This window comes from Acomys russatus, chromosome 5 (genome assembly GCF_903995435.1).
Source record: "Acomys russatus chromosome 5, mAcoRus1.1, whole genome shotgun sequence".
NCBI classification, from domain to species: Eukaryota; Metazoa; Chordata; class Mammalia; order Rodentia; family Muridae; genus Acomys; species Acomys russatus.
The window spans coordinates 60,467,232-60,488,500 of record NC_067141.1 but is presented as its reverse complement, the minus strand read 5'-3'; the positions used below and the strand labels follow the sequence as shown (position 1 = coordinate 60,488,500).

At 51.7% G+C, this 21,269-nt stretch overlaps 1 protein-coding gene across 1 annotated transcript in view; it reads left to right on the top strand.

Moving 5' to 3' along the window:
- Window positions 1–21,269, top strand: part of Slit1 (slit guidance ligand 1) — a 146,209-nt gene that overhangs the window by 82,548 nt on the left and 42,392 nt on the right. Inside the window, exons 5-13 of the mRNA XM_051146552.1 lie at window positions 9,159–9,230; window positions 10,215–10,286; window positions 10,702–10,773; window positions 11,135–11,298; window positions 12,527–12,674; window positions 13,128–13,199; window positions 13,618–13,689; window positions 15,257–15,328; window positions 16,202–16,345. Of these exons, the coding sequence (XP_051002509.1) occupies window positions 9,159–9,230; window positions 10,215–10,286; window positions 10,702–10,773; window positions 11,135–11,298; window positions 12,527–12,674; window positions 13,128–13,199; window positions 13,618–13,689; window positions 15,257–15,328; window positions 16,202–16,345 (888 nt within the window). The remainder of the gene's footprint in view (window positions 1–9,158; window positions 9,231–10,214; window positions 10,287–10,701; window positions 10,774–11,134; window positions 11,299–12,526; window positions 12,675–13,127; window positions 13,200–13,617; window positions 13,690–15,256; window positions 15,329–16,201; window positions 16,346–21,269) is intronic.

Sequence of the window (21,269 nt, the reverse complement as noted above, 5' to 3'; positions counted from 1 at the left end):
ATAGGGTGACAACAACCTTAAACAAACAAGCAAACTTTAAAGCCTTCAGCAGTGGGGCATACCTTTAATCCCAGCACGCACTTACAAGGCAGAGGCAGGAGGGATCTTTGTGAGTTTGAGGTCATACTGATCCACATAGTGAGCTTCAGGAAAGCCAGGACTAAATAGAGAGAGACCTATTTCAAAAACCTAAAATATAAAGCAAATAAACCTTAAGGTGCTGGAGGCATAGCTTAGGTGGCAGAGCACTTATCTAGTGTTCACATGCCCCGGGTTGACCACAGCACACTGTATAAAGTAGGCTGGCGGTACATGCCTGTGATCTTAGCAACCAGGAGAACCAGAATTTCAAGACCAACCTGAACTACATGTGACCATTCCTTTAAATATATGTGTGTGTGTGTGTGTGTGTGTGTGTGTATTTACAAGGCAGAGTCTCTCTCTATTAGCCTTGGCTATCCTGGACTCACTCTGTAGATCAGGCTGGCCTTAAACTCACAGCGATCCACCTGTCTCCTGAGTGCTGGGATAAAAGGTGTGAGCCACCATGCCTGGCTTCCTTTAAAATATTTTAAGACACCATTATAGCACATATCTTTATTTCTAACACCCTGGAAACAAAGCCAAGAATCATGAGTTTGGGGCCAGCTTAGGGCAGTTATGGAGAGACTCTGTCTCAGAACAAAAATGAACGAAACCAAACCAACCAACCAACCAATCAAACAAACAAAAACCCCAACAAAATAAATTAAAAATTAAAAATCATCATTGTTAGGGCTGTGTGTTTATCTCGGTGTTAAGGAGCTTGCTTTGTATGCCCAAGGATTGAGTTTCCAAATCAAGAGGGCAAAGTAAAATATAGCATGAGTGAGATCCTAGGTACACTTCCCAGTGGGAGGAAATGAAGCAAGCCTTTAGTGTTTAGAATTTCAGGTTTCCAGAAAAACTGGGAGGAAACGAGAAGTTTCCCACAGCCTGGCTCTCCTCACACGCTTACTCTCACATCCCACACAGCCAACAGAGGGATGCTTTTTATAAGATGTTCCAAGACCTAAAGGATGTGGGTCTATAAAACACGTGAAACACGTGACTCAGTTCCAGACACATAATAGATACCACAGGTAACACAGTTAACACCAGCAGCCCTGATAACTGTAATGACAGCTGCTGCCGCTGTGAGCAAGGTCCTCAGTATTAAGAACATGCCAGGCACCATCTCAGCACCTCCTTATACGGGCTGTGTCTTTGTCCAAAGAGGAATATCTAACCTCAATGGAGGAGGCTCAGGCCCAAGTTGCCCCTCCCCCCCAGAAGAAACTTAGTGATGCGTAGTGTGCTCAGCACATGTCTGTCATGAGCCTTGGGGTCACAGTGTGCTCCCCAGACCTCTAGTGTATGTTACAAGCAGGAATCTCTGTGGTTTGGGGGAAAAAAAAAAAAAAAAAAAAAGCAATAGACAGGGAAGGTTGAAGGTGGCTGAGATCCAAGGTACGCAAGCAGAGGAAGCTCGGAGGTTCAGGACCAGGGACAGCAACAAGCCTAGCCGGCGCTCCTCCGGGTTGCCGTGGGATTTGACAAGTCTAGGTGTTTTCTTTCTCCGAGGGTTCCCTTCTGTGTCGTGTTGAGGGGACCAGAGTTACAATTGCAGACCTCACTTTCCTACTGAAATGCTCCCGAAGTCAAGGGACTAATAGGGACCCGCCCTGCTCCTCTACAAGACCAGGGAACAGTGGGACACGGTTTTTAGTATAATAAAACTGAGGGCGGGCAGGATGAGAGAGGGCTAGGAATGCTTCAGCGCTCAGCGATGTGCGCTGGCCTCCCTTGTAGGCTGCTTCTTCCGAGACATCTGTCCTGGTATTGGCTGCCCTGCCTCGCTGGCCAGGGTCCCAGCTTCTTCCCGAAGAAGTGCAGACTGGCATCTGCCACAGCTTGGCCACTCGCCTTGTTCAGAGCCCCCTCCCCAGCACAGCATAGGCCTTCCCTATTGAGCTCTGTCTCTCCTTCCTTTGGCTCTCTCTCTTCACAAACTGCACTCAACCCTGCTTCCCCGTGCCAGTGCCATCCAAAGAATCTGCTCTCTGTGTCAAAATGGGCTGAGCAGAGGAAGAGGCAACAAGATGGAGTCTGCATGCTGGCCAGTGTGTATACGCCTCAATTCTCTACCTCCCCCCACCCCCCCTTACATACACACATACACACACACACACACACACACACATTGGCTCAGCTCATCTAAGCAGTGTGTGAGGTGGGTGGGTCGACCATCTGCACAACGGTCTCTGTGCCCCCGTGCCAGGCTGGGAGTGTGTGCATAACTGCCCTGTAAAAGCAGCGCTGTGTCAGAAACAGAACAATCTACCAAATGTCATTTTGCTAAAAGCCAATTTGCTGAAGCCAATTCATGGAATGGCCGATTTGTCCAAAGATCGATGCGTCAAGCTGACTGATTTGTTTAACTCTCTGGAGGGAGTCTGTCTCCTGGCTTGTGTTTCCTCGCATATCAAAGACCTGCTCTGTTGGTCTCTGCCCCAGCTCCTGGTGTTTGGACTGAGGTAAACCTGGCCCCAGCTTACCACTACAGCTACAGGGAGCCAGAGCAGGCAACCAGGAGTCCCTAGGCCAAACGACAAGGGAAACAGCTCTTGTTTTAACAATGTTAAAAACAAATAAAACACTCCCCAAAACAATGCTAAAAAATAACAAAGGAATGTGTTGGTCCCTTGACTGGCTGACCTGTGACTTGGCCTTGGAGAGGTGACCCAGAAGGAATGACCTACTTGTATCTGCCAGCCTCTTTTGGGGATACAGGTGAGTGCCTTGCTTTCCCCCTTTACAGCCTTCTCTTTGTAGAGACTGTGAGGCCGGGGGGGGGGGGGGGGGCGGTGTAGCGTCTAGCTGAGCCTCAGAATCAGCTGATATTTGGTCTCAATCAGGTGACTCACCATAAGAAGCCCACGGCCCCACAGAGCAGGGTAGCCCACCCTTTTTGAAGACACGGTCTTACTATGTAGCCTTGGCTGTCCTGGATCTGGCTACATACACCAAGCTAGTCTCGAACCCATAGAGATCCGCCGGCCCCTGCTTCCCTAGTGCTGGTGTTAAAGGTGTGCACCATCTTATCTCACAGCTTTACCCTTTCATCGTTTTTAAGCCTTTCCTCTGGTTGCTTTTATCTTACTTTATAACAAAACCCAGGAGCCATTTTCCTTTCTCCCTGCAACACGGTGAGAAAGGCATTCAGAATTCTGCCAGATGCTCCCATCCTCCCTCGCCCCTCCCTTCGCTTGCCCTTGTTTTTCCAAGGCCCGTATCCTCCAGTGCCGTGATCTGGTCCTCCCTGGAGGTCACATCCCTGAATCCCAGCACAGTGCCCATTCTTTAGGAACTGTGGAAGCTTACTGTAGAGTTTGAGAGCAGAGACCCTGGCAAGTACCACAGTGGAGTCTAGCACCACTGCCCACCCAGGTGATGCCTCTTCCCAGTTCAGCCTTTCCCCATCCTAGTGAAAGTAGCCTTGCCCTGTCCTCAGCCACTTTCGTCACGTGGATCTGTGCTCTCACCGTATGGTTGGGATCCAAGCTTGCCACATTTTGACAGTCAACAGAATAGGATGGAATGGTCCTGTGTCCTGGGGGTACATCAGTTGAGTGGGACTCCAACCTCAGAGCCCCCTTGCCTTGGCTGAGCCTGTCAGTTTGTGAGAGAAGGCTGCTTTGTTGGGGGATCTCTTTTTGGGGGTGTTTCTTTTGTGGGAGGAGTCGATGTTCATAGCTGCCCAGCATATAAGCCAGTGTCAAACCAGTATCACAGGATGGTTTATGGCGTAGCTAGCCAGGCCTCTTAGTGCCTTCGTTTGGTTGCAGTCTTAGTAGTGGTGCAAGTGTGTGAAGGCTGAGCAGAACAGCTGGTGGCCTCACAGTGGGAAGGGAGGGAGTTTTCTGCTGATGCCAGTAGGTACTGGCCTATCAAGCACTCAGAAAACAGGGGAAGACCCAATTCCTTGGTGCGGTGAGTGTGCAGCCTGCTCCCCCAAACACCCTCTGGTGGACTTGTGCTAAGCAGCGCTGGACAGTGTCTCCCCTGCTTCCAACCCCAGCTGCAATGTAGAAAGGGCCTGCAGCATAAATGTAGTTAGGGGTTACCCCCACCTCTGTGGCTACCCGACCCCCACCCCGCGTATAGCCCGTGCCTCACAAGAGAGAGGCCAGTACAGTAGCTGGTTTTTTCCCTTGATAAAGCAGAGTTATTGGACCCCCGCTGATTTGAATTGCTGCCTGGCTAGTGCAGTGTGGTTCGCTCCTGCCACATGCAGCGTTCCAAATTTGGCATGCTCTAGTTTGCTGTAGGTAGGGGAAAAAAATCTGTCCAGCTGTCCCAGGTACCAGGGTTGACCTGTTGAACCATTGATCTAGGTTCCCAGTAGCTGATCCCCTCCATGTAACAATGTGAGCTGATGTTGTGTGGTACAGGACATTAACCACCTGTGGCACACACCCATGGACACTGGGAACTTCCTATGTGTCTTGCCTGGAGTCCAGCCCAAACTACTAGGAGGCTACTTGGTGATTCCCAAACCCCAAGCTCCTTGTTCTCACAATGTCTTGGGTCTCCCATGCCTCTGCTCCAACCATGACAGCTACTTGAGCTTTCTGAAGACTAAGCCACCCCTTACATGCTCCTGGGGTCAATTGTTTGGACAAGGAGCTCACTGCACATGTGGCTGGCTTGTTGTCCTCTGGGCCCACGTCTACAGCCCAGCAGTCTGGTTACCAGGAAGCCATGGGTAAGGTGCCCAAGAGCACTGTGCTGTGCTGAACCTCCCTGCGGCTTGAAGAGCCACAAAATAACAAGCTTTGTAGTGGGGCAGCAGGTCCATGTCAGAGCCCAGAGTCCAGCCTGGCCTTGGCTGGTGCCCAATGTCCTGCCCCCACTGGGCCCCACTAATCCCCTCAGAGGTGGTGTGCCTGCTGAGAGAAGTTAGAGGTTAGAGCCTAAAGGGGATTAGCAGCATAAACATGGGGTCCTGACCTTGGCTCCCCTCCTTGTCAGAGTGTAGAAGGGGCCAGGGATGTGCACTTGGGGAGAGTGCCTAAGGCAAGGAGAGGCAGAAAGTGGTTGGACCCCTGTACCCAGTGGGGGATGGCTCAGGGTAGAAACTTGGCCTCCTCAGCATCCTTGGCCCTTGGGAGTGGGATGCAGGCTAGACTGGGGGAATCTCACCTGCAGAACCCTTACCATACTCCTTAGAACAGACTTCCTTCTCTGGAGGTTTCCAGGCTAGAAGATGCTTACCTCCCTCAGCGGCTGCCCAGATCCCTTGCTGGATGCAGGGCTCCATTTGGATGTAGGAAGGGAAGCAGAATCAAGATGATGTCATCCACAATTCCAGTTTCTTGTCTGATGCTGCTCGGCCTTTTAGGGGCCATCTGCATGACAGAGCAGGCACAAGGAACCTCAGGACACAGGCTGGGATCTGGGGGCTCCACTCCTGCCCCAGGCTTTGCCTCCCTGGCGCTGCATCCTGTCCCAATCCCTTGCTCTGGCCAGGGTATGGGAGGGGTCAGAACGGGAAAGCCGTTGAGTATCCTAGTTAGTTTACTTCAGTTAAAGTTACAGAGCATTTACAATCTCGTGATACCCTGGGAACAAGAGCGATGTCAGCTGGTGGAAGATTATGGAGAGATGGGTGGTAATTAAACATCCATACATTAGCCCAAAACACTTCTATTAGCAATGTGAATTTGTGTTGAAAAAGGAAGCGTGTGTGTGTGTGTGTGTGTGTGTGTGTGTGTGTGTGTGTGTGTGTGCATGCGTGTACTGGGATCTGTAGGAGAGGAAACAGTTAGGAGCCCGGGAAAGGGACTGTAGACCGAGCTAGGAAAGCTAAAGGTGTTTCTAGGTGCATGACTGCCCAGCACCTTATAATGCAGGTGGCCCAGCCAGAGCTTGCTGAACGTTTTGTCCACGGCATCCACTGTGGGTTTTATCCAACAAACCTTGGCTTCCCAACTTTGCCACTCCTTCCCACCCCCTATCAGAAACCTCTTCCTGACCTTCGGACAAGCTCTGTTCTCCTTCCTCCCAGCCATGGCGGTCTTTGCTGGCTGGAATTTCCACATTACCAGATCACGCACTGCTCTGCCAGGGATTCTCTTTTTCTTCAGATACATGCATGACCGTTCTCATTTTGAGGGTCTTGTGACAACCACCGTGGAGAATGGTTGGGTAACTTGAGTTTGAGGATGACAGAAAGCTGAGGGCTGGGGGAAAGCCCTGCTTGTGTGCAAGCAGGGATGAGCGGCTTTAGCTCTGGGTGGGGGGTGGGGGATGGGAATTTGACAAAGACAAGGGAAGTTGACTAAGACAAGGGCAAGTTAAGGTGCCCCCAAAAGTGAGCCTCTGCCTTGCGTAGAGAATGACATCTGTTTGTCAAACCCAGGGAACGCTTCTGGCGCACCCTAGTGGCCACTCTAGAAACAACTGTGACGCCTCAGGGAAAGTAGGGACAAAAGCATTTCCTGAATGCTGATAAATGGAAATGAGGTTTAAATGTTAAACTGTGCACTCACAGGATCTTAACTGGGCCCTGAATGACAGACGGTGTCCATTCTACAAAGCCCTCTGGGTTCTCTGGGTCCACTGCTGGCGGATGGTAGAAACAGTTGAACCCTTAAATCTTCCCACTGCTTCCTTTGCTGTCAGCCAGCTCCCTAAAAAAATATTATTTTTTAATATATTTACTTTACATCCCAATTGTAGTCCCCTTCCTCTTCTCCTCCTGGTCTCACTCTTACTCCCTCTTCCCCCTATCCCCTCCCTTAGTCCTCAGAAAGGGGGAGCCCTCCTCCCCTACCAACTGACCCCAGCCTATCAAGTCTCAATAGGACTGCCTGTATCCTCTTCCTCTGTGGCCTGGCAAGGGAGAAATGATCAATGAGTGGGCACCAGAGTCCATGTCAGAAACAGCCCCTGTTTCCCATATTAGGGGACCCACATGGAGACTGAGCTGTCTATTGACTACATCTGAGCAGGGGTCTAGGTCCTCTCCGTGCATGGTCCTTAGTTGGTGCATCAGTCTCTGCAGTCCCCCCCCCCCCCCCCCCCCCCCCCCCCCGACCCTTTTTGTTGGCTCTGTTGGGTTTTGAGACTTCCTGCTGGCCTATATGCTGCCTCTTCTGGGTTTGCAAGTCATTCCATCTGGTCATTTAAACAGGACAGAGACTTCCTGCTGTAGACTGACTGGCAGGGACTAGCCTGGCCTTCCCAAGTGGGGTTACCCTCCTATCTCCCCTGCAAGCTCTCAGTGTCCCACACTATCTGCTCTGTACTCTGGGAGCTTTGGGCCCCAGGGCAGTGTCCACAAAGGGTGGACCCCCAGCCTCTCCGGCCAGGCTTAGCAGGTTCTGCCTTGACCCAATTGTTCCAGGCTGTGCCAGGCCTCCCAGCTGCCCTCATTCCTCGCTTAGCTCCTGGTATGAGTGCTTGCAGAATCAACTTCCTGAGACACACTTTGACACAAACCCTATTTGTTATAAGGACCCAGTGTTACTGCCGAGGCCGTGCTGCCATTTTTTGTAAAGCCTTGTGGGAGAATTCTTGTCTCAACCGAGTGCCCAGACATTCGGATCCATTTAGACTGTATATAGATCATGTGCCCCGCTGATCCCCCTTCGTTGGTTGCTCTCTGGAAGCACTGAGCCCCCTGTGAGTCATATGGCATATTCAGAGCACCAGCCATTGATTTTTCTTCTCTTTGCTGAGTTCCCCCCTTCCCCCCCCCATCCTACCCCACCTGCTCTTGCTGGCTTGTAAATCCCTGCAAGCTACTGTAAAGTCTGCACAGAACAGGCTTGGGCTCCATTGATTGGCTATCGATTCAGATAACAAGCCTTTCAGGCAGGGCTGGATTACAGAGATAATGCTCAGGAGAAATAGCCCGGAGTCTCTCCCAGGCTCTGCCAGCGGGTGAGCTGCCTGCTGTGCTGGGGGTGGGGGGTGGGCCTCCTGGAGTTGCTGCCTCCCTGCGTACCTCCACGTTCTCTAGGGCACAACCCCGCTGCCTTATCTGTGTGCCCCCACATTCTCTAAAGCACCCCTCCCTGAAGGTGGCTAGTAGCTCGACTTTATCTCCTCCCCACCTCCCGAATGCCTCTGTTAGCCGTGGTCCCTCACTTCAGGGATGTCAAGAGCCCCAAAGAGCCAAGCCCCTCAACAGAACATATGTCTGAGCCTATTCATGCTACTGTAACGGAATACCACAAGCTGGGTGGCTTTAAACAACAAAAATGTCTTTCTCAAGTTCTGCAGTGGTAAGATTCCCAGTTTGGTGTGTGGGGAGCACCCACTTTCGGATTCATAGAACTCAGACACCATTGTGTCCTCGTACAGGGGAGTAACCAGCCGAGGGCCTAACACTGTGTGGGTGCAGGAACATCTAGTGTTGGCACATCCCGTCCCTCCTTTCTGCAAGGTTCAGGGAGGGTGGGGCCCTTCCTACCTGCAGGCATTCCCCCTGACTATCCTTCAATTGCCCACTGATGCCAAACAAGACAAAAAGAGAGTTGGTGATCTGGGTTCTGTAGTAGTTGGAGGGTCTAGCCTGGGGTTCTCTTGCAGTTGGTTGGGGTCAGGGGCGAGGGCAGGCAGCCAGCTGGGGCTGCACTGTCTGTAGGAAGTGGGCATAGAGCTCTTGTGCTCTGATGTTTGCAATCCCCTAGGGTAGACCGGGAAGCCAACCCAGCCTAGTTGAAGACAGAGTGGACCACTTGGATCTGTTTCCCTGCAGCAAGACAAAGCTGAGGGCCACGGGGAACCTCTGCCTGTGTGTCTCTGCTCAGCTCCTTCCTATGCAGTTGGGGCTTAGCTAACCATGGGGGCCCTGCTAGGGCTAATCACAGTCACTGGGAGCTTCTCTCTAGCCATCCTCTATCCAGACCGGGGTGTGGGGGGATGGTTGTGACTGGGGACAGAGTGTCCCAGTGTCTGTCAGGACAGGAAGCTCCTCTCTAACTCCACCATTTGTTCATTCAGCCACAGTTTACAGAACAACTAAAGCCATCCAGACTCTGGTATGTGGTCAGCCATGAGGCCACTGCCCTCACTTCTTGCCATGACTCCCTTGACTGGTACCCTCTCTTTCTCTGCTCATCCCCCAGGGACCTGAGTGAGAATGCTCTCCAGGCTGTGCCCAGGAAGGCTTTCCGGGGAGCCACAGACCTCAAAAATCTGTGAGTAGAAGCCTGGGATGGTCACCCAGGCAGCATCCTCATCTGTGTCATATGTTCTAAGCCTTCTTAGAGGGACAAAGTTGTACCATCCATCCCTTAATTGTGATTCTGCATGACAGAGTGTGTGCTCTGGGGACTGGGTTGAGGGGAATATGAACTGTGGCATGCCAGGCCACATTCCCAGCCTCTGGTTCTCTGGTGCCTTCTGGCTTTTTGGGGGGTTAGGAGCTGGGTTTAGTCTCCTCCAGTCACACTGCACAAGCTGCTGCAAGTCAGTTAACATCGCCGAGCCTCCATACATTGTTCGAGAAAACAATGTGCCCCCACAAGCTTATTCTGCGCTTGAGATGAGATGTGGAAATGCGTATGTTCTGTCGAGTACTGTTTAAATGCAATGGTTTATTAGTATTCAAATTTATTCTGGTCCAGGCTTACCACCTCCTGAGGGCTGGCTACAGAGATGGCAAATGCCTGGCATGCTTGTCACACATACCCCCTCCCATGCCTGTAGCAGACATTGGTAATCGATCACCACATTCTTTCCCACTGAACTCAGATCTCAGCTTCCGTTTGCTCTGAAAGCAGCACTCCAGGTTGCCAGTGCTAGCCGATCTCACTTGGCATTCAGCAGGATTCTGGCTGCCATCCCCTGCTGCCATTTCTCCTGGGTGACTTTCATTTGTCAGCTGCCAACACACTCTAGGTGGTCTCCAAACTGTAAGGGAGGGATGCTTGCTTCCCAAGGGGCACACAGGGCTGGGGCAGAGGAATGTAATACGACTTTTATTTCTATTTATTGTCTTAACTGGAAATAAGAAGAAATCAGCTTTTATTGATAGTTCCTTTGGACTGACACACGTAACAAATGATTGACGCTATGACTCTCTTCTTTGAGAATAACAGAGTGCTCTGTCCGAATGTTCAGCGCCCGTTCTGGGCAATGCTTCCTCACCTCACACCTCATAGCTCCTCTCTGCTTTACAGACAGCTGGACAAGAACCAGATCAGCTGCATCGAGGAAGGGGCCTTCCGCGCCCTGCGGGGACTGGAGGTTCTGTAAGTAAAACCCAGGGCAGGCCATGGCTGGGGAGCTGGTGCAAGAGGCCAAGTTCAGGGTCACACCTCAGCTGCGGTGTAGGCTTCCTGCTCAAAGTCCTCCTAGAGAGGGGTGTTTGGCAGTTACCTACCATGGAGGCTGAGAAGTGGCTCTTCCACGTGTGTGTGTGTGTGTGTGTGTGTGTGTGTGTGTATGTGTGTGTGTGTGTAAGTTGGTGTTTCTTCCATGGCCCTTCCCAGCTCTGTCTTCCTGTCCATGGTATGACAAGAGTGAAGCCACCGGCTCAGCTCTGGGCTGTCCCTCCACCTCCCTATCCAGAGCAAGGCTGGTCCCCTCTAGGTAAAATGCCACACCTGGCATGAGCGCCTCTATCTGAGCAGACGTGTCTCCTATAAATCCATCCGTCCCTTTCAGGACTCTGAACAATAACAACATCACCACGATCCCTGTGTCCAGCTTCAACCACATGCCCAAGCTTCGGACCTTGTGAGTCACTTGGGCAGTGGGGAGAGGGTGTGGCCGGGGCTGGAGGTGCCAGCCAAGGTAGCCTGAGATCTGAAATTGATAGGCATCCAACGTTCCTTGTGCTTGGTTTTTCCTTGGGCAACAAATGACTTGCCTTTGGCCTTGAGATTGAGGTGGGTGATCTGTGCAAAGGACCACATGAACTCCAAGAGATGAGGCCACACAATAGAGCAGGCTGTGAGAGAGGGGAACCAGGAAGGGTTTCTTGCAGCAGGGGACAGTCCTGAGCTGGGACTGAGCCTCTCGCCCAGGGAGGGGAGGAGGAGGAGGCTGCTGCTGATTCATGGGGGCTCTGTTGCTGTGAGCTGCTGTCCTCCTGTAGCCGCCTGCACTCCAACCATCTGTTCTGTGACTGTCACCTGGCCTGGCTCTCTCAGTGGCTGAGGCAAAGGCCCACCATCGGGCTCTTCACCCAGTGCTCCGGGCCTGCCAGCCTTCGGGGCCTCAACGTGGCAGAGGTGCAGAAGAGCGAGTTCAGTTGCTCAGGTGGGTGCCACGTCCCTGATCTTCACTTGCTGTCACCTCCTGTGATGACCGCTGCTTCCTCTGCCCCACGCCTTGCTTACGATGAATGCTGCTGTTACCTCACTGTTATCTACTCACTTGTGCCCTCTGTCACCTCCTCTCTCTGCTCATCACCTGTGGACTATGTCATCTTCCCCTCCTGCCTATCTCTTCCCTTCTGTTCTCACTTTTGGTCTGTTTTCTTTCTTGCTTCCCCTGCCCCCCTCCCCAAGTCTACTTCCATGCCCTGTGTTTCTCCACTCTCTGTCCCCTTCTGTCCTAGTATCTGTTCCCTCTACTCCCACCCGTTGCTTTCTCCTGTCCCTTATGCCAGTCGCTGTCTTTTCTACCCTCCGTCCTTTCCCCTTCTAGTGCCACCCCTCTCACCCATTGCTTCACCACAGCCACATGAATGGACTGCACCCCTTGCCTTCCAGTGAGGGGGCATCAGAACTCTGCTCCTTCCATGGAAGGGGGGGGGGGAATGTCTATGCATTTGTTCCACATAATAACATGCCCAAGAGTGAATATACTAACGATGGTACATCATAAAGTGCAGTTAATAGGGCAAACTACTTATGTCCACAATGAGGTCAATCTCAGAGATGTTATAAGTGGAGGAGACTCCCTTGTGAGGCCGCTTAGGTGCTGTTCAAGAGCCACAGATCTTTAGTGCTGCATCTCAGAACAGCAATAGCCTTTAGGGAGAAGCCAGAGGGGTCTTCTTGGGGATAGAAATACCAGTCTGGCTAGTGTGTCAACTAGCTGAGCTTCATATGTTATACCTCAGCATTTAGAAGCATGAACTCTGACATCACACAGTGGGCATGGCCCTGCCTTTGACACTCAGCCATGTGAATTTCTACCAGTTAGCAGGTGTCGCTGGCGGGATGGTAGGACGCTCCTCAGGGCTGTGTGGGAGCGTTCCTGTGAGACAGCATGACTGCACTAACCGTGGTGTGGGCACAGAGCTCAGGGGGACACGGCTCCTGTTGATATGGGGATCACTGGGAGCTTCAGATTTCTAGGATAGAATTTTCTAGCGTAGGAATCATCTTCAGGAGCAGCCACACATGTCAGTGCATACTCTTGTTCTTGTACCTTTGGGGAGTGACTGAGCCTCTGCAGACTGTGTCCCTGTCCTCTCCCTGCGGCAGATTGGGAGGGGGAACAGTGTAAGACCCTGACATCACACCCACTGTCTCCACAGGCCAGGGAGAAGCTGCACGAGTACCCACCTGCATCCTCTCTGCCGGCTCCTGCCCGGCCATGTGCTCCTGTAGCAGTGGCATCGTGGACTGTCGTGGCAAAGGCCTCACTGCCATCCCTGCTAACCTGCCTGAGACCATGACGGAGATGTGAGTGTAGGCTTCAGAACACAGCTTCTGCTCTTCAGCCACGTTCTGTTCACCAATGAAGAGGTGGGGTGGGGCAGGGGGGGGGGGTGGGTGAGGAAGGGGATACCACCCCGGCCTTCCACAGGTTTCTCAGTGGCAAGTGGAGGGACTACTGCCTTGACCACGCTGAGCTCTCTTATACAAGGCTGGGAAGTTCCCAAGCAGTGAGGAGAGGGTACCCCCTTCGAGCTCCACACCCAGCCCAGTTGGGTGGGGTTGCCAGTGTGGGTTTCTCAGTATAGCATCACCACGGGGCCCCTCAGCCACAGAAGGCTGGGATTTGGGGGCTTAGATCACAGCTGGTGTCCATTTACCTGCCGGACTTTGGCCCTACAGGGGAAGGAGCTGGAGGGGCCAGCAGTTGGTTACTAAGGGTGACCCTCAGCCTCTCTCACACCCTCTCTCTCCCTGCAGCCGCCTGGAACTTAATGGCATCAAGTCCATCCCACCAGGAGCCTTTTCTCCCTATAGAAAGCTGCGCAGGATGTGAGTGCAAGCCTTTTCCAGCAGTCTTCAGCAGTCAGGAGCGAGCGGCTGGGCCAGTCCTGTCTCACAGCTTAGGGGCAGACCTTGACTCAGGCCCCGCCTGGTCTTCTTGCATCAGGACTGTTGTCTGGGATATGGGATGGCAGGGTGGCTGTGAAGCCCCGATAGGGAAACTGAGTCCAAGCCTGGCACATGCCTGAAGCTCCTTGTCACCTTATTACGCCAGCCAGGAAGCTATCAGGGCAGTGAAAAGGCCATAGGGCCCAAGCAGAAAGTCCTTTACTGAGTGGTGTTTGCCTGGGTGGGCTGCTGGCCTTTCTATTTCCAAAGAACCCTTGTGCCCCATGTGGTTGGGAGGTAGAGGAGACCAGGCCCGCAGCCTTGGGATGCAGCCACCTTCTTCCTGCTCCCCTTGCAGAGACCTGAGCAACAACCAGATTGCTGAGATCGCGCCTGACGCCTTCCAGGGCCTCCGCTCCTTGAATTCCCTGTGAGTAAGAGCAGCGAGATCTGGTGGGCTCTGTAGCTGGCCAAGCTCCCCCGAGGCTTAGGGCCCCCATGATGCATAGAAGGCAGCATTGACACATGGCCACAGGGCCTAAGAGCCCAGCAAGCAGGATGGAATGGTACCTCCCTGCGAGGGAAGAAAGGAGGCTGTCAGCTTGCTGCTTCTACGCACACCTTCTTTTGGGAGAGAATCCAAGATGACAGGCATGGCCAACTGTGAACTGTGCCCGTGAAGTTGTGCAGTGTACAACCCCACACAGCTGTGCAAGACAGCCTGGGCATGAGTCACTGTCACTGGCTGAAATGATCGGACCATGGGTGGCCTGGCTTGTAGGGTTTTTTTCTTCTTTGCTCTGTGAGATAGCAATATAGTTACCTTACACTGGGCCAAGGCAGTTAGGAAGAGACAAAGGTCTCTTCTGGTTCCTTCAACTGATTCCTGTCACTCCTGGCATCAAGGCCACTTTTCTGCTCTCTAGCAAACTGCATGCTGGGATCAAACACACGACCTTAATATTGTCTATGGCCACCATAGCCAGTCCCAGCTCTGCCCATTTTCTTCCTCTATTCTGTCTTCACCCTGCAGGTCCTGGCATAGCTCAGACAGACATCTGACCAAGTCTTGAGTCTGGTTGTCTTCCTGTAGGCTGCCATCTAATTCCCTCCCCCATTCAAGTCACCTTCTCTCATGGTCCCATGTGGTCCTCACCACAGGGCCTTTACTCCTGCATGCCTTCCTCTGGGAAGGCTCTCCAAGCTGTATCTGAGGAGCAACATGCAGGCTTTTCACTCTGACTGCAACACTAGGGGTGAAATGCAGGCGTGTTGCTCCTCCAACCCCTGCAATGTGTCACTGTCTGCCTGAGTATATTTCTGGCTGCATTTTTTAAAAATACTGTGCTCCCCCCAATGCCCACCCTCTCATTACACATGGGATTCATTCATGCTCAGTGTGGAAAACTTTGCAAATATCAAAGTATAAAAATACACCACTTAAAATCCCACCACCTATCTCACGTGCTGTCTGCTGTTCTATTTTTTCCCCTGTGTCTCTCTGAAAATATGTTCATCCTTCCTGGCCTGGGTCTGTCTCTCCTATAGATCTGAGGCTGAATTCCTTTTTCTTTTTCTTTTTTTTTTTTTTTTTTAATTTTATTAATTTATTCATATTACATCTCAATGGTTATCCCTTCCCTTGTATCCTCCCATTCCTCCCTGAATTCCTTTTTCATGAGGTTCCTTGAAAGGGCACTTCCAAAGACATTTTGGGGTTTGTTGGGAGTGAGGGAAGGCAGAGGGGTGAGCACAACAAAATTGCATCCCAGCTGGGAAAATCTAGCCCTAGAGGGGAGGGCTGCTTCCTGCCTCTGGAAGACCGGCCTCTTGAAGACTCATTTCTGCCACCTGCTGGCAAGCTTCTGTAGCAATCATAGTGGTGGAGCAGCTAAGGGGGAGTGGCTGCCTGTGAAGGGCCTGTGGGCCCGTAGAGCCCTGCTGGGGGAACAAAGCTGCCTGCCCTCTGACCTTCCTCTCTGTTGGCTTTTCCCTAGGGTCCTCTATGGCAACAAGATCACAGACCTGCCCCGCGGTGTGTTTGGAGGCCTGTACACCCTCCAGCTGCTGTAAGGAATGCTTCTAAGGTGTCCTGGGGTACACATCAGGGCTTCCCAGGGATACCCCAACCCTAGCTCTCTGCTCTCTGCCATAGGTTTCAGAGGCTGTTGGACAATGTTCTTAGCTTTGGGGTCTGTTAATATAGCCCAAACGTTTGACCCGATAGTACTCAAGGCTATCAGGGCAGGGACTGAGGTGGGAAGTAAACAGCTTTCCAGGGGAACAGTCCAAGAGAATTTGTCTCTGGATCTCTAATATTTCATCTCTCTTCAATCATAAAGTTCTAGTCAGGCAACCAGCCTTGTAGAATCATTAAGAGAGATGTGGCTTTTTCTGGGAACTTCAGTTCACTGCACACACACTTGGTGCACAAGACTCACCTGAGACAGGAACACAAAGACAGTCTGCCCCAGTAAGGTTATTCTGCCAGATGTGGAAATAGAGGTGGGTTCAATAAGTCTATATGGCCAGATGTGGAAATAGAGGCGGGCTCAGTAAGGCTGCTTGCTGGGCATCAGGGCCCAGAGGCTCCTGGGATGTGAACTGTGTTCCTGGGCTTTTGGGGACAGAGCTTCTCTTGCAGGGCTCTCCAGGTCAGCTCTGCCTCCCGGAATCAAGAGAATTCAGGCCAGGAATCTAGACCTAGGCAAATGATATACTGAAACATCCCTGTGTGTGCATGGGGGCCCTGCAGGATCTTGGGAAGGAGGAAGCCCCCTGGTCCTGCTCTCTGCTGCAGCCACCTAGCAGAGACCTAGCATGCAGGACAGAGATGTAGAAAGCATTGTGGAGGGGCATGAGGTCACCCGTGTCCAGAGCCAGGAGGGACGGGATGTCAAGCCTTGCCACTCTCTCACCTCCCAGCCTGGCTCTGCCTACAGGCTTCTGAATGCCAACAAGATCAACTGCATCCGGCCCGACGCCTTCCAGGACCTGCAGAACCTCTCTCTGCTCTCGCTGTATGACAACAAGATTCAGAGTCTCGCCAAGGGTACCTTCACCTCTCTGCGGGCCATCCAGACACTGTGAGCACCCCTCTCCCTCTTTTTATCTCCCCCCACTGGGGGGGGGGGGAAGCTAGTTACCATATTGGGATTCAAGTAACTGTCTCACCGGGGCTGCTGTGCACACTGAGGTGGCCTCTCGCCGAGGAAGGGCATCTATAGATTATGGCACGATCCAGGGTCGCATTACGGTGATGACGTATTGGCTGGGTGACCCTGGGACCAGTTAATTAGCTTCTCTGGGCCTTCCTTTTATCTATCCATAAGACAAGAGCATCTTCATACAGTTGTTAGGCGACTAACGGATGTTTGCATGATGATAAGCTCATGGAAATGCTGGCTAAGTGCCAGCTGGAGTTTATTAATGACGATGATAACAGCATCTGTGAATTTTAAGCCGCTGTTTCCACATTAACAGGTGTGGGTTCTCTGGGAAGGTGCATCATTTAATCAGCAACATGTTCTTCTTTTCGTGGTAGTTCATTAAGTAATAGTGCATCTGGAGAGTGGTAATGCTGAGTCTGAGGGGAAACGGAGATCAGGGAGCACTGCAGCTAGTCATTGGTGGTACTCCTTCATTGTAGAGAGCTGTGCTTCCTCGGTGTGGAGAGCTGTGGATCCTTTCCTATGGAAATCTGTGCTCCCTCACTGTGGACATATATGCTCCCCCAATGTGGAAAGTTGTGCTCCCTCTCTATGGAGTCTGTCCTCCCTTACTACAGAGAGCTGTGTTCCCTCAATATGGAAAGCTGTAGTCCCTCGCTGTGGAGAGCTATAGTTCCTGGCTGTGGAGAGCTATAGTTCCTGGCTGTGGAGAGCTATAGTTCCTGGCTGTGGAGAGCTATGCTCTTTCCCTGTGGAGAGCTGTGCTCCCTCATTGTGGAGATCGATGCTCCCTCCCTGTGGAGAGCTGTGCTCCCTCCCTGTGGAGAGCTGTGCTCCCTCTCTGTGAAGCATTACAAGCATAGCAAAAGTGGGTACAAGGAAGCCCCAAGTGCCTCATCACCAGCTTCAACTCCGGCCCAGTCTTGCTTGTCTCCACTCGCCTTTTCCACACCACCCAAACTGTTTGGAAGCAAATGCCAGCCATTGTACATCTTCTGTCCCTGGCCCTCGAATCTCTGGAAGACAAAGATTCTTAAACAATGCAGGTCACAAGACCTGGTATATAGTTCAGGTTTGGAGTGCTTAGGGCTTGCACGCATGAGGCCTGGGTTCTACCCTCAGGACCATAGAATAAACAAAGCCTGCAAGACTGTTAATGTGTCTAAACACTTAATAACCAAATCTTTGGTATCCTCAAGCATTTACATCAGTGTTTGTGCTTCTGCCTGTCTCCTGTGTGTTAGACACGTTTTCGTTCTCTGTTGAATCAGGATTTGGTGTGGCCCCTGTGATAAGATTGGCATGTTTCTTAAGTCATTCTTTGTCTTCAGATGTGTGTCAGTTTCTTTTCTCCTTGGTGTAGCAGGATGTTCCATGTGAGCGGCTGAGGAGGAAGGACTTACCTGTTTCAGAGGGTTCAGTCTGTGCTCACTGGGTCCTTACCTTGGCTCACTGTCTCAGAGGGTTCGGTCTGTGCTCACTAGGTCCTTACCTTGGCTCACTGTCTCAGAGGGTTCGGTCTGTGCTCACTGGGTCCTTACCTTAGCTCACTGTCTCAGAGGGTTCGGTCTGTGCTCACTGGGTCCTTGGGCAGAACTTTATGGAGATGAGAGCACATGGCAGAGGAGCTTCTTCACTCCAGGATGGAGAAAGAGAGAATAAGGGATGAGGGAGGGAGAGGGGGGATGAAGAGGAGAGAGGAATACAGACAGCACCCTGGGAAGCTTGTGAAATGGTGGAAAGTATTTGCCACCAAAACTGATGTCTGGAGTTCAATCAGTGGAACCTGCATAGTGGAAAGAGAGAACCGACTCCTACAAGTTGTCCTCTGACCTCTACAAACATGCCATGACACATGTGTCCCTCCAAATAAATAAGCTTAGTTTAAAAATAAACAGACGCCCCTGGGGGGAGACTAACCCTAGAGAGTTTCTTCCAGCTGCCATTGCCTCCTGAAGTTTTCACCCCTCCCCAGACAATGGCGACCAAGACTTCAGCACACAAGCCTGGGGACAATTCCCACGGAAACTGTAGCAAGGGGTCCTCCATTGCCTTCGCTCTCTGTCATTCATCCACTGGTGACATTCCAGCATTTGCTCTGTCACAGTGGAGAATGGCATCTCTGTGGGACCATGCCACACATTCCCCCAGCCTCTGTATATCATTCTACACTGAGTATTGGATCTAAGAGTTTGGCCAGGTTCACGTGTGACTGGCTGACTGACTGATAGGTTGCTTCTTGTTAAGAGATTTTGGTCTGGTTGCCTTTTTTAATTATTTTTTTATTTTTTATTTAATGAAACTGCCATTGGCCTCTGTGGTGGTTAACTTCATTGTCAACCTGACTAGATTTAGAATCGCCATGGAAACATACTGCTAGCTATGTCTATAAAGATGTTTCCAGAAAGGGTTAACTGAAATGGGAAGCCCCACCCTGCATGTGAGTGACATTCATCTCTCTTTGCTCCCTGACTTCAGGTGGCCCTGATGTTCTCTCTTGATCCTTCCATCGTCACAGGATCCCATGGGTGTGGGCTTTATCCTTTCTTAAACCAATGGGGGGTGGGGGGGGTGACGGAAAACAAACCCTTCCTTAAGTTGCTTTTGTCTGGTACTTTATCACGCTAAATATAGACAGCCTCAAGCTCCTGAAGTGGCCATGCTGGGAGCTCAGTCTTCTGCATTCACTGTTGCAGCTGTGGCTGGTAACTAAATAAAAATCCTCAGGCCGTGGCTGGAGTACTGACCCACACAGAGATGGTCGCCTACCTGCTTAAGCTCAGGCCCTCTGACCCCTCCCTCCTGCTCACGGGGGTCTGTCTGAATGTGTTGGTGTGGGCCAGGTAGCCTGTGCATAAACAGGCCCTGAGTGACTGTTGCTATCTTCCCATGGCCTCTGTGGGCAGAGTGGTCCCTGATGGCGCTGCTCAGCATCCGACTGCATCTGTGTGAGTCTGAACAGGTTGAGTCAGAGGTGTGACACCCACCCCGTGGGAACTCTGCACCGTGCCTGACAGCCACAGGAACAAACTCATTAAGCATCTGCAGCCTGACTCCTGCTAATTAACTTACTCACGGGCGGTGAGGGGAGTAAGCTGTCCGCGGGGAGCCTCACCACACATGTGGAATTAGAAGATATGGGGAGAGATGGGTCAGGTGGGTGTTTCCGGCAGCTGGCAGTGTCTCAGGCAGAAGCAGTGCTAAGGAGGTGCGATGCCCTGGACTAGTACATAGAGCCCTGGAGTAGGGAACAGGATGGAGGGACTTGTGTTCTTTGCACGGGCTCTCTTGCTCAATAACGTTGCCCCTATAGAAGCAAGGCCATCAGCTGTATTTTTATTTATAAGGAAATTGAGGTGGGGGAGGTCCTCAGACCCCCACAAGGTTGAGCAATAGCAGGTCCCATCATGTAAAAATGGCTGGTTTCCTTAACTGTATTTCTCTTGTTCAACTGAACAGCCTCCTCCAAGGCTGGAACGCAAAGCTAGACGTCCATAAGCATCTGCTCACACTAACAACAGAATTATGTTTTGGAACAAGAGCAAAAGACATGCAAAGTCGAGCTACCCGTCCAGCTCCTCTTCCTATAGCCGTGGGCCAGTCCGGCGCCCCGGCTGAGTGCAGAGGCATCAGCCATCCTGTGGGCTGCTTGATTCACCCGCAGCACCAAGGTTTAGGAGCTGCAGAGCTGTAGTGCTGGCTTGGCTCCTGTTTTGCTCCCCCATCCACACAGCATCAAAGAAAACACCACGTGCCTATTGTCCCAGCTGTTCATGAGGCTGATCACCAGATACCAAGAGTTCAAACTCAGTGTGGGCAACAAATGGAGGTTGACTCAAAATTCAAACTAACACAGCGACATAGCTTCGCTGAGGTGTAACTTACATGCATAAAGTTTACCTGTTCTAAGTGAGCAACTTTGTGGCTCAGGAAATCCACAAAGCTGTTCACAATCCAATGTTGGAAGGTTTCTGTCAGGCTGCCTGATTCTCTGGCCCCATTTCCAGGCCAGCTCCAGACAGCCATGGGGCGGTGTTCCATCTGGGGACTGACTTTTTCTGACCCTTTCATACAGCGAGCCATTCGGCCGGCCACCTTCGGCAACTGACTTCTTTCACATAGCGTAATGTTTCAGGGCTTTTGAATCCTGTCGTGTATTTTATCCTTGATCTGACTCATAAGAAAATTAGCCGGGCAGTTGGTGGTGCACGCCTTTAATCCCAGCACCCGGGAGGCAGAGGCAGGCGGATCGCTGTGAGTTCGAGGCCAGCCTGGTCTACAAAGTGAGCCCAGGACAGCCAAGGCTACACAGAGAAACTCTGTCTTCAAGAAAAAGAAAAAAAAAAAAAAGAAAAGAAAAAAAAAAAAAAGAAAAGAAAATTGAGGCAGAGGAGTGTCTTTTGTTATCCACAAATCATGTTCTAGGGTATTAGCGTAGCAGCTGTTGCTCACCCAACTTGGTTGAAATCCAGCTGCAGTTGTGGTGAACACTGCTGCCGCCCACACTCCCTTACGGCTCACTGTAGATCAGTGTTTGCATTTCCCCCAGGGCCAGTGGGTCACAGAGTGAGTTTTCTGTTAGTCAGGAAGTGGACACGGATGTCACAGTGGCTGTGGCATGCGCACACCCCCTCCACCACAGTGTCTGTCATGCAGTGTCCGGGGCCCATACAACCTCACTGACCCTCTGCATTGTTTCTCTTTTGAAACTGGCTGATGGTAACCATACAGCGGGAAGGAAGCAGGGCCTCACTCTCCAACTTAGGCCAGAGCGTTTAAGTTTGTACCGAGACCACTTGTCCCTGTGGGCAGCTCAAGTTTTCTAGGCTGTTTTACACCC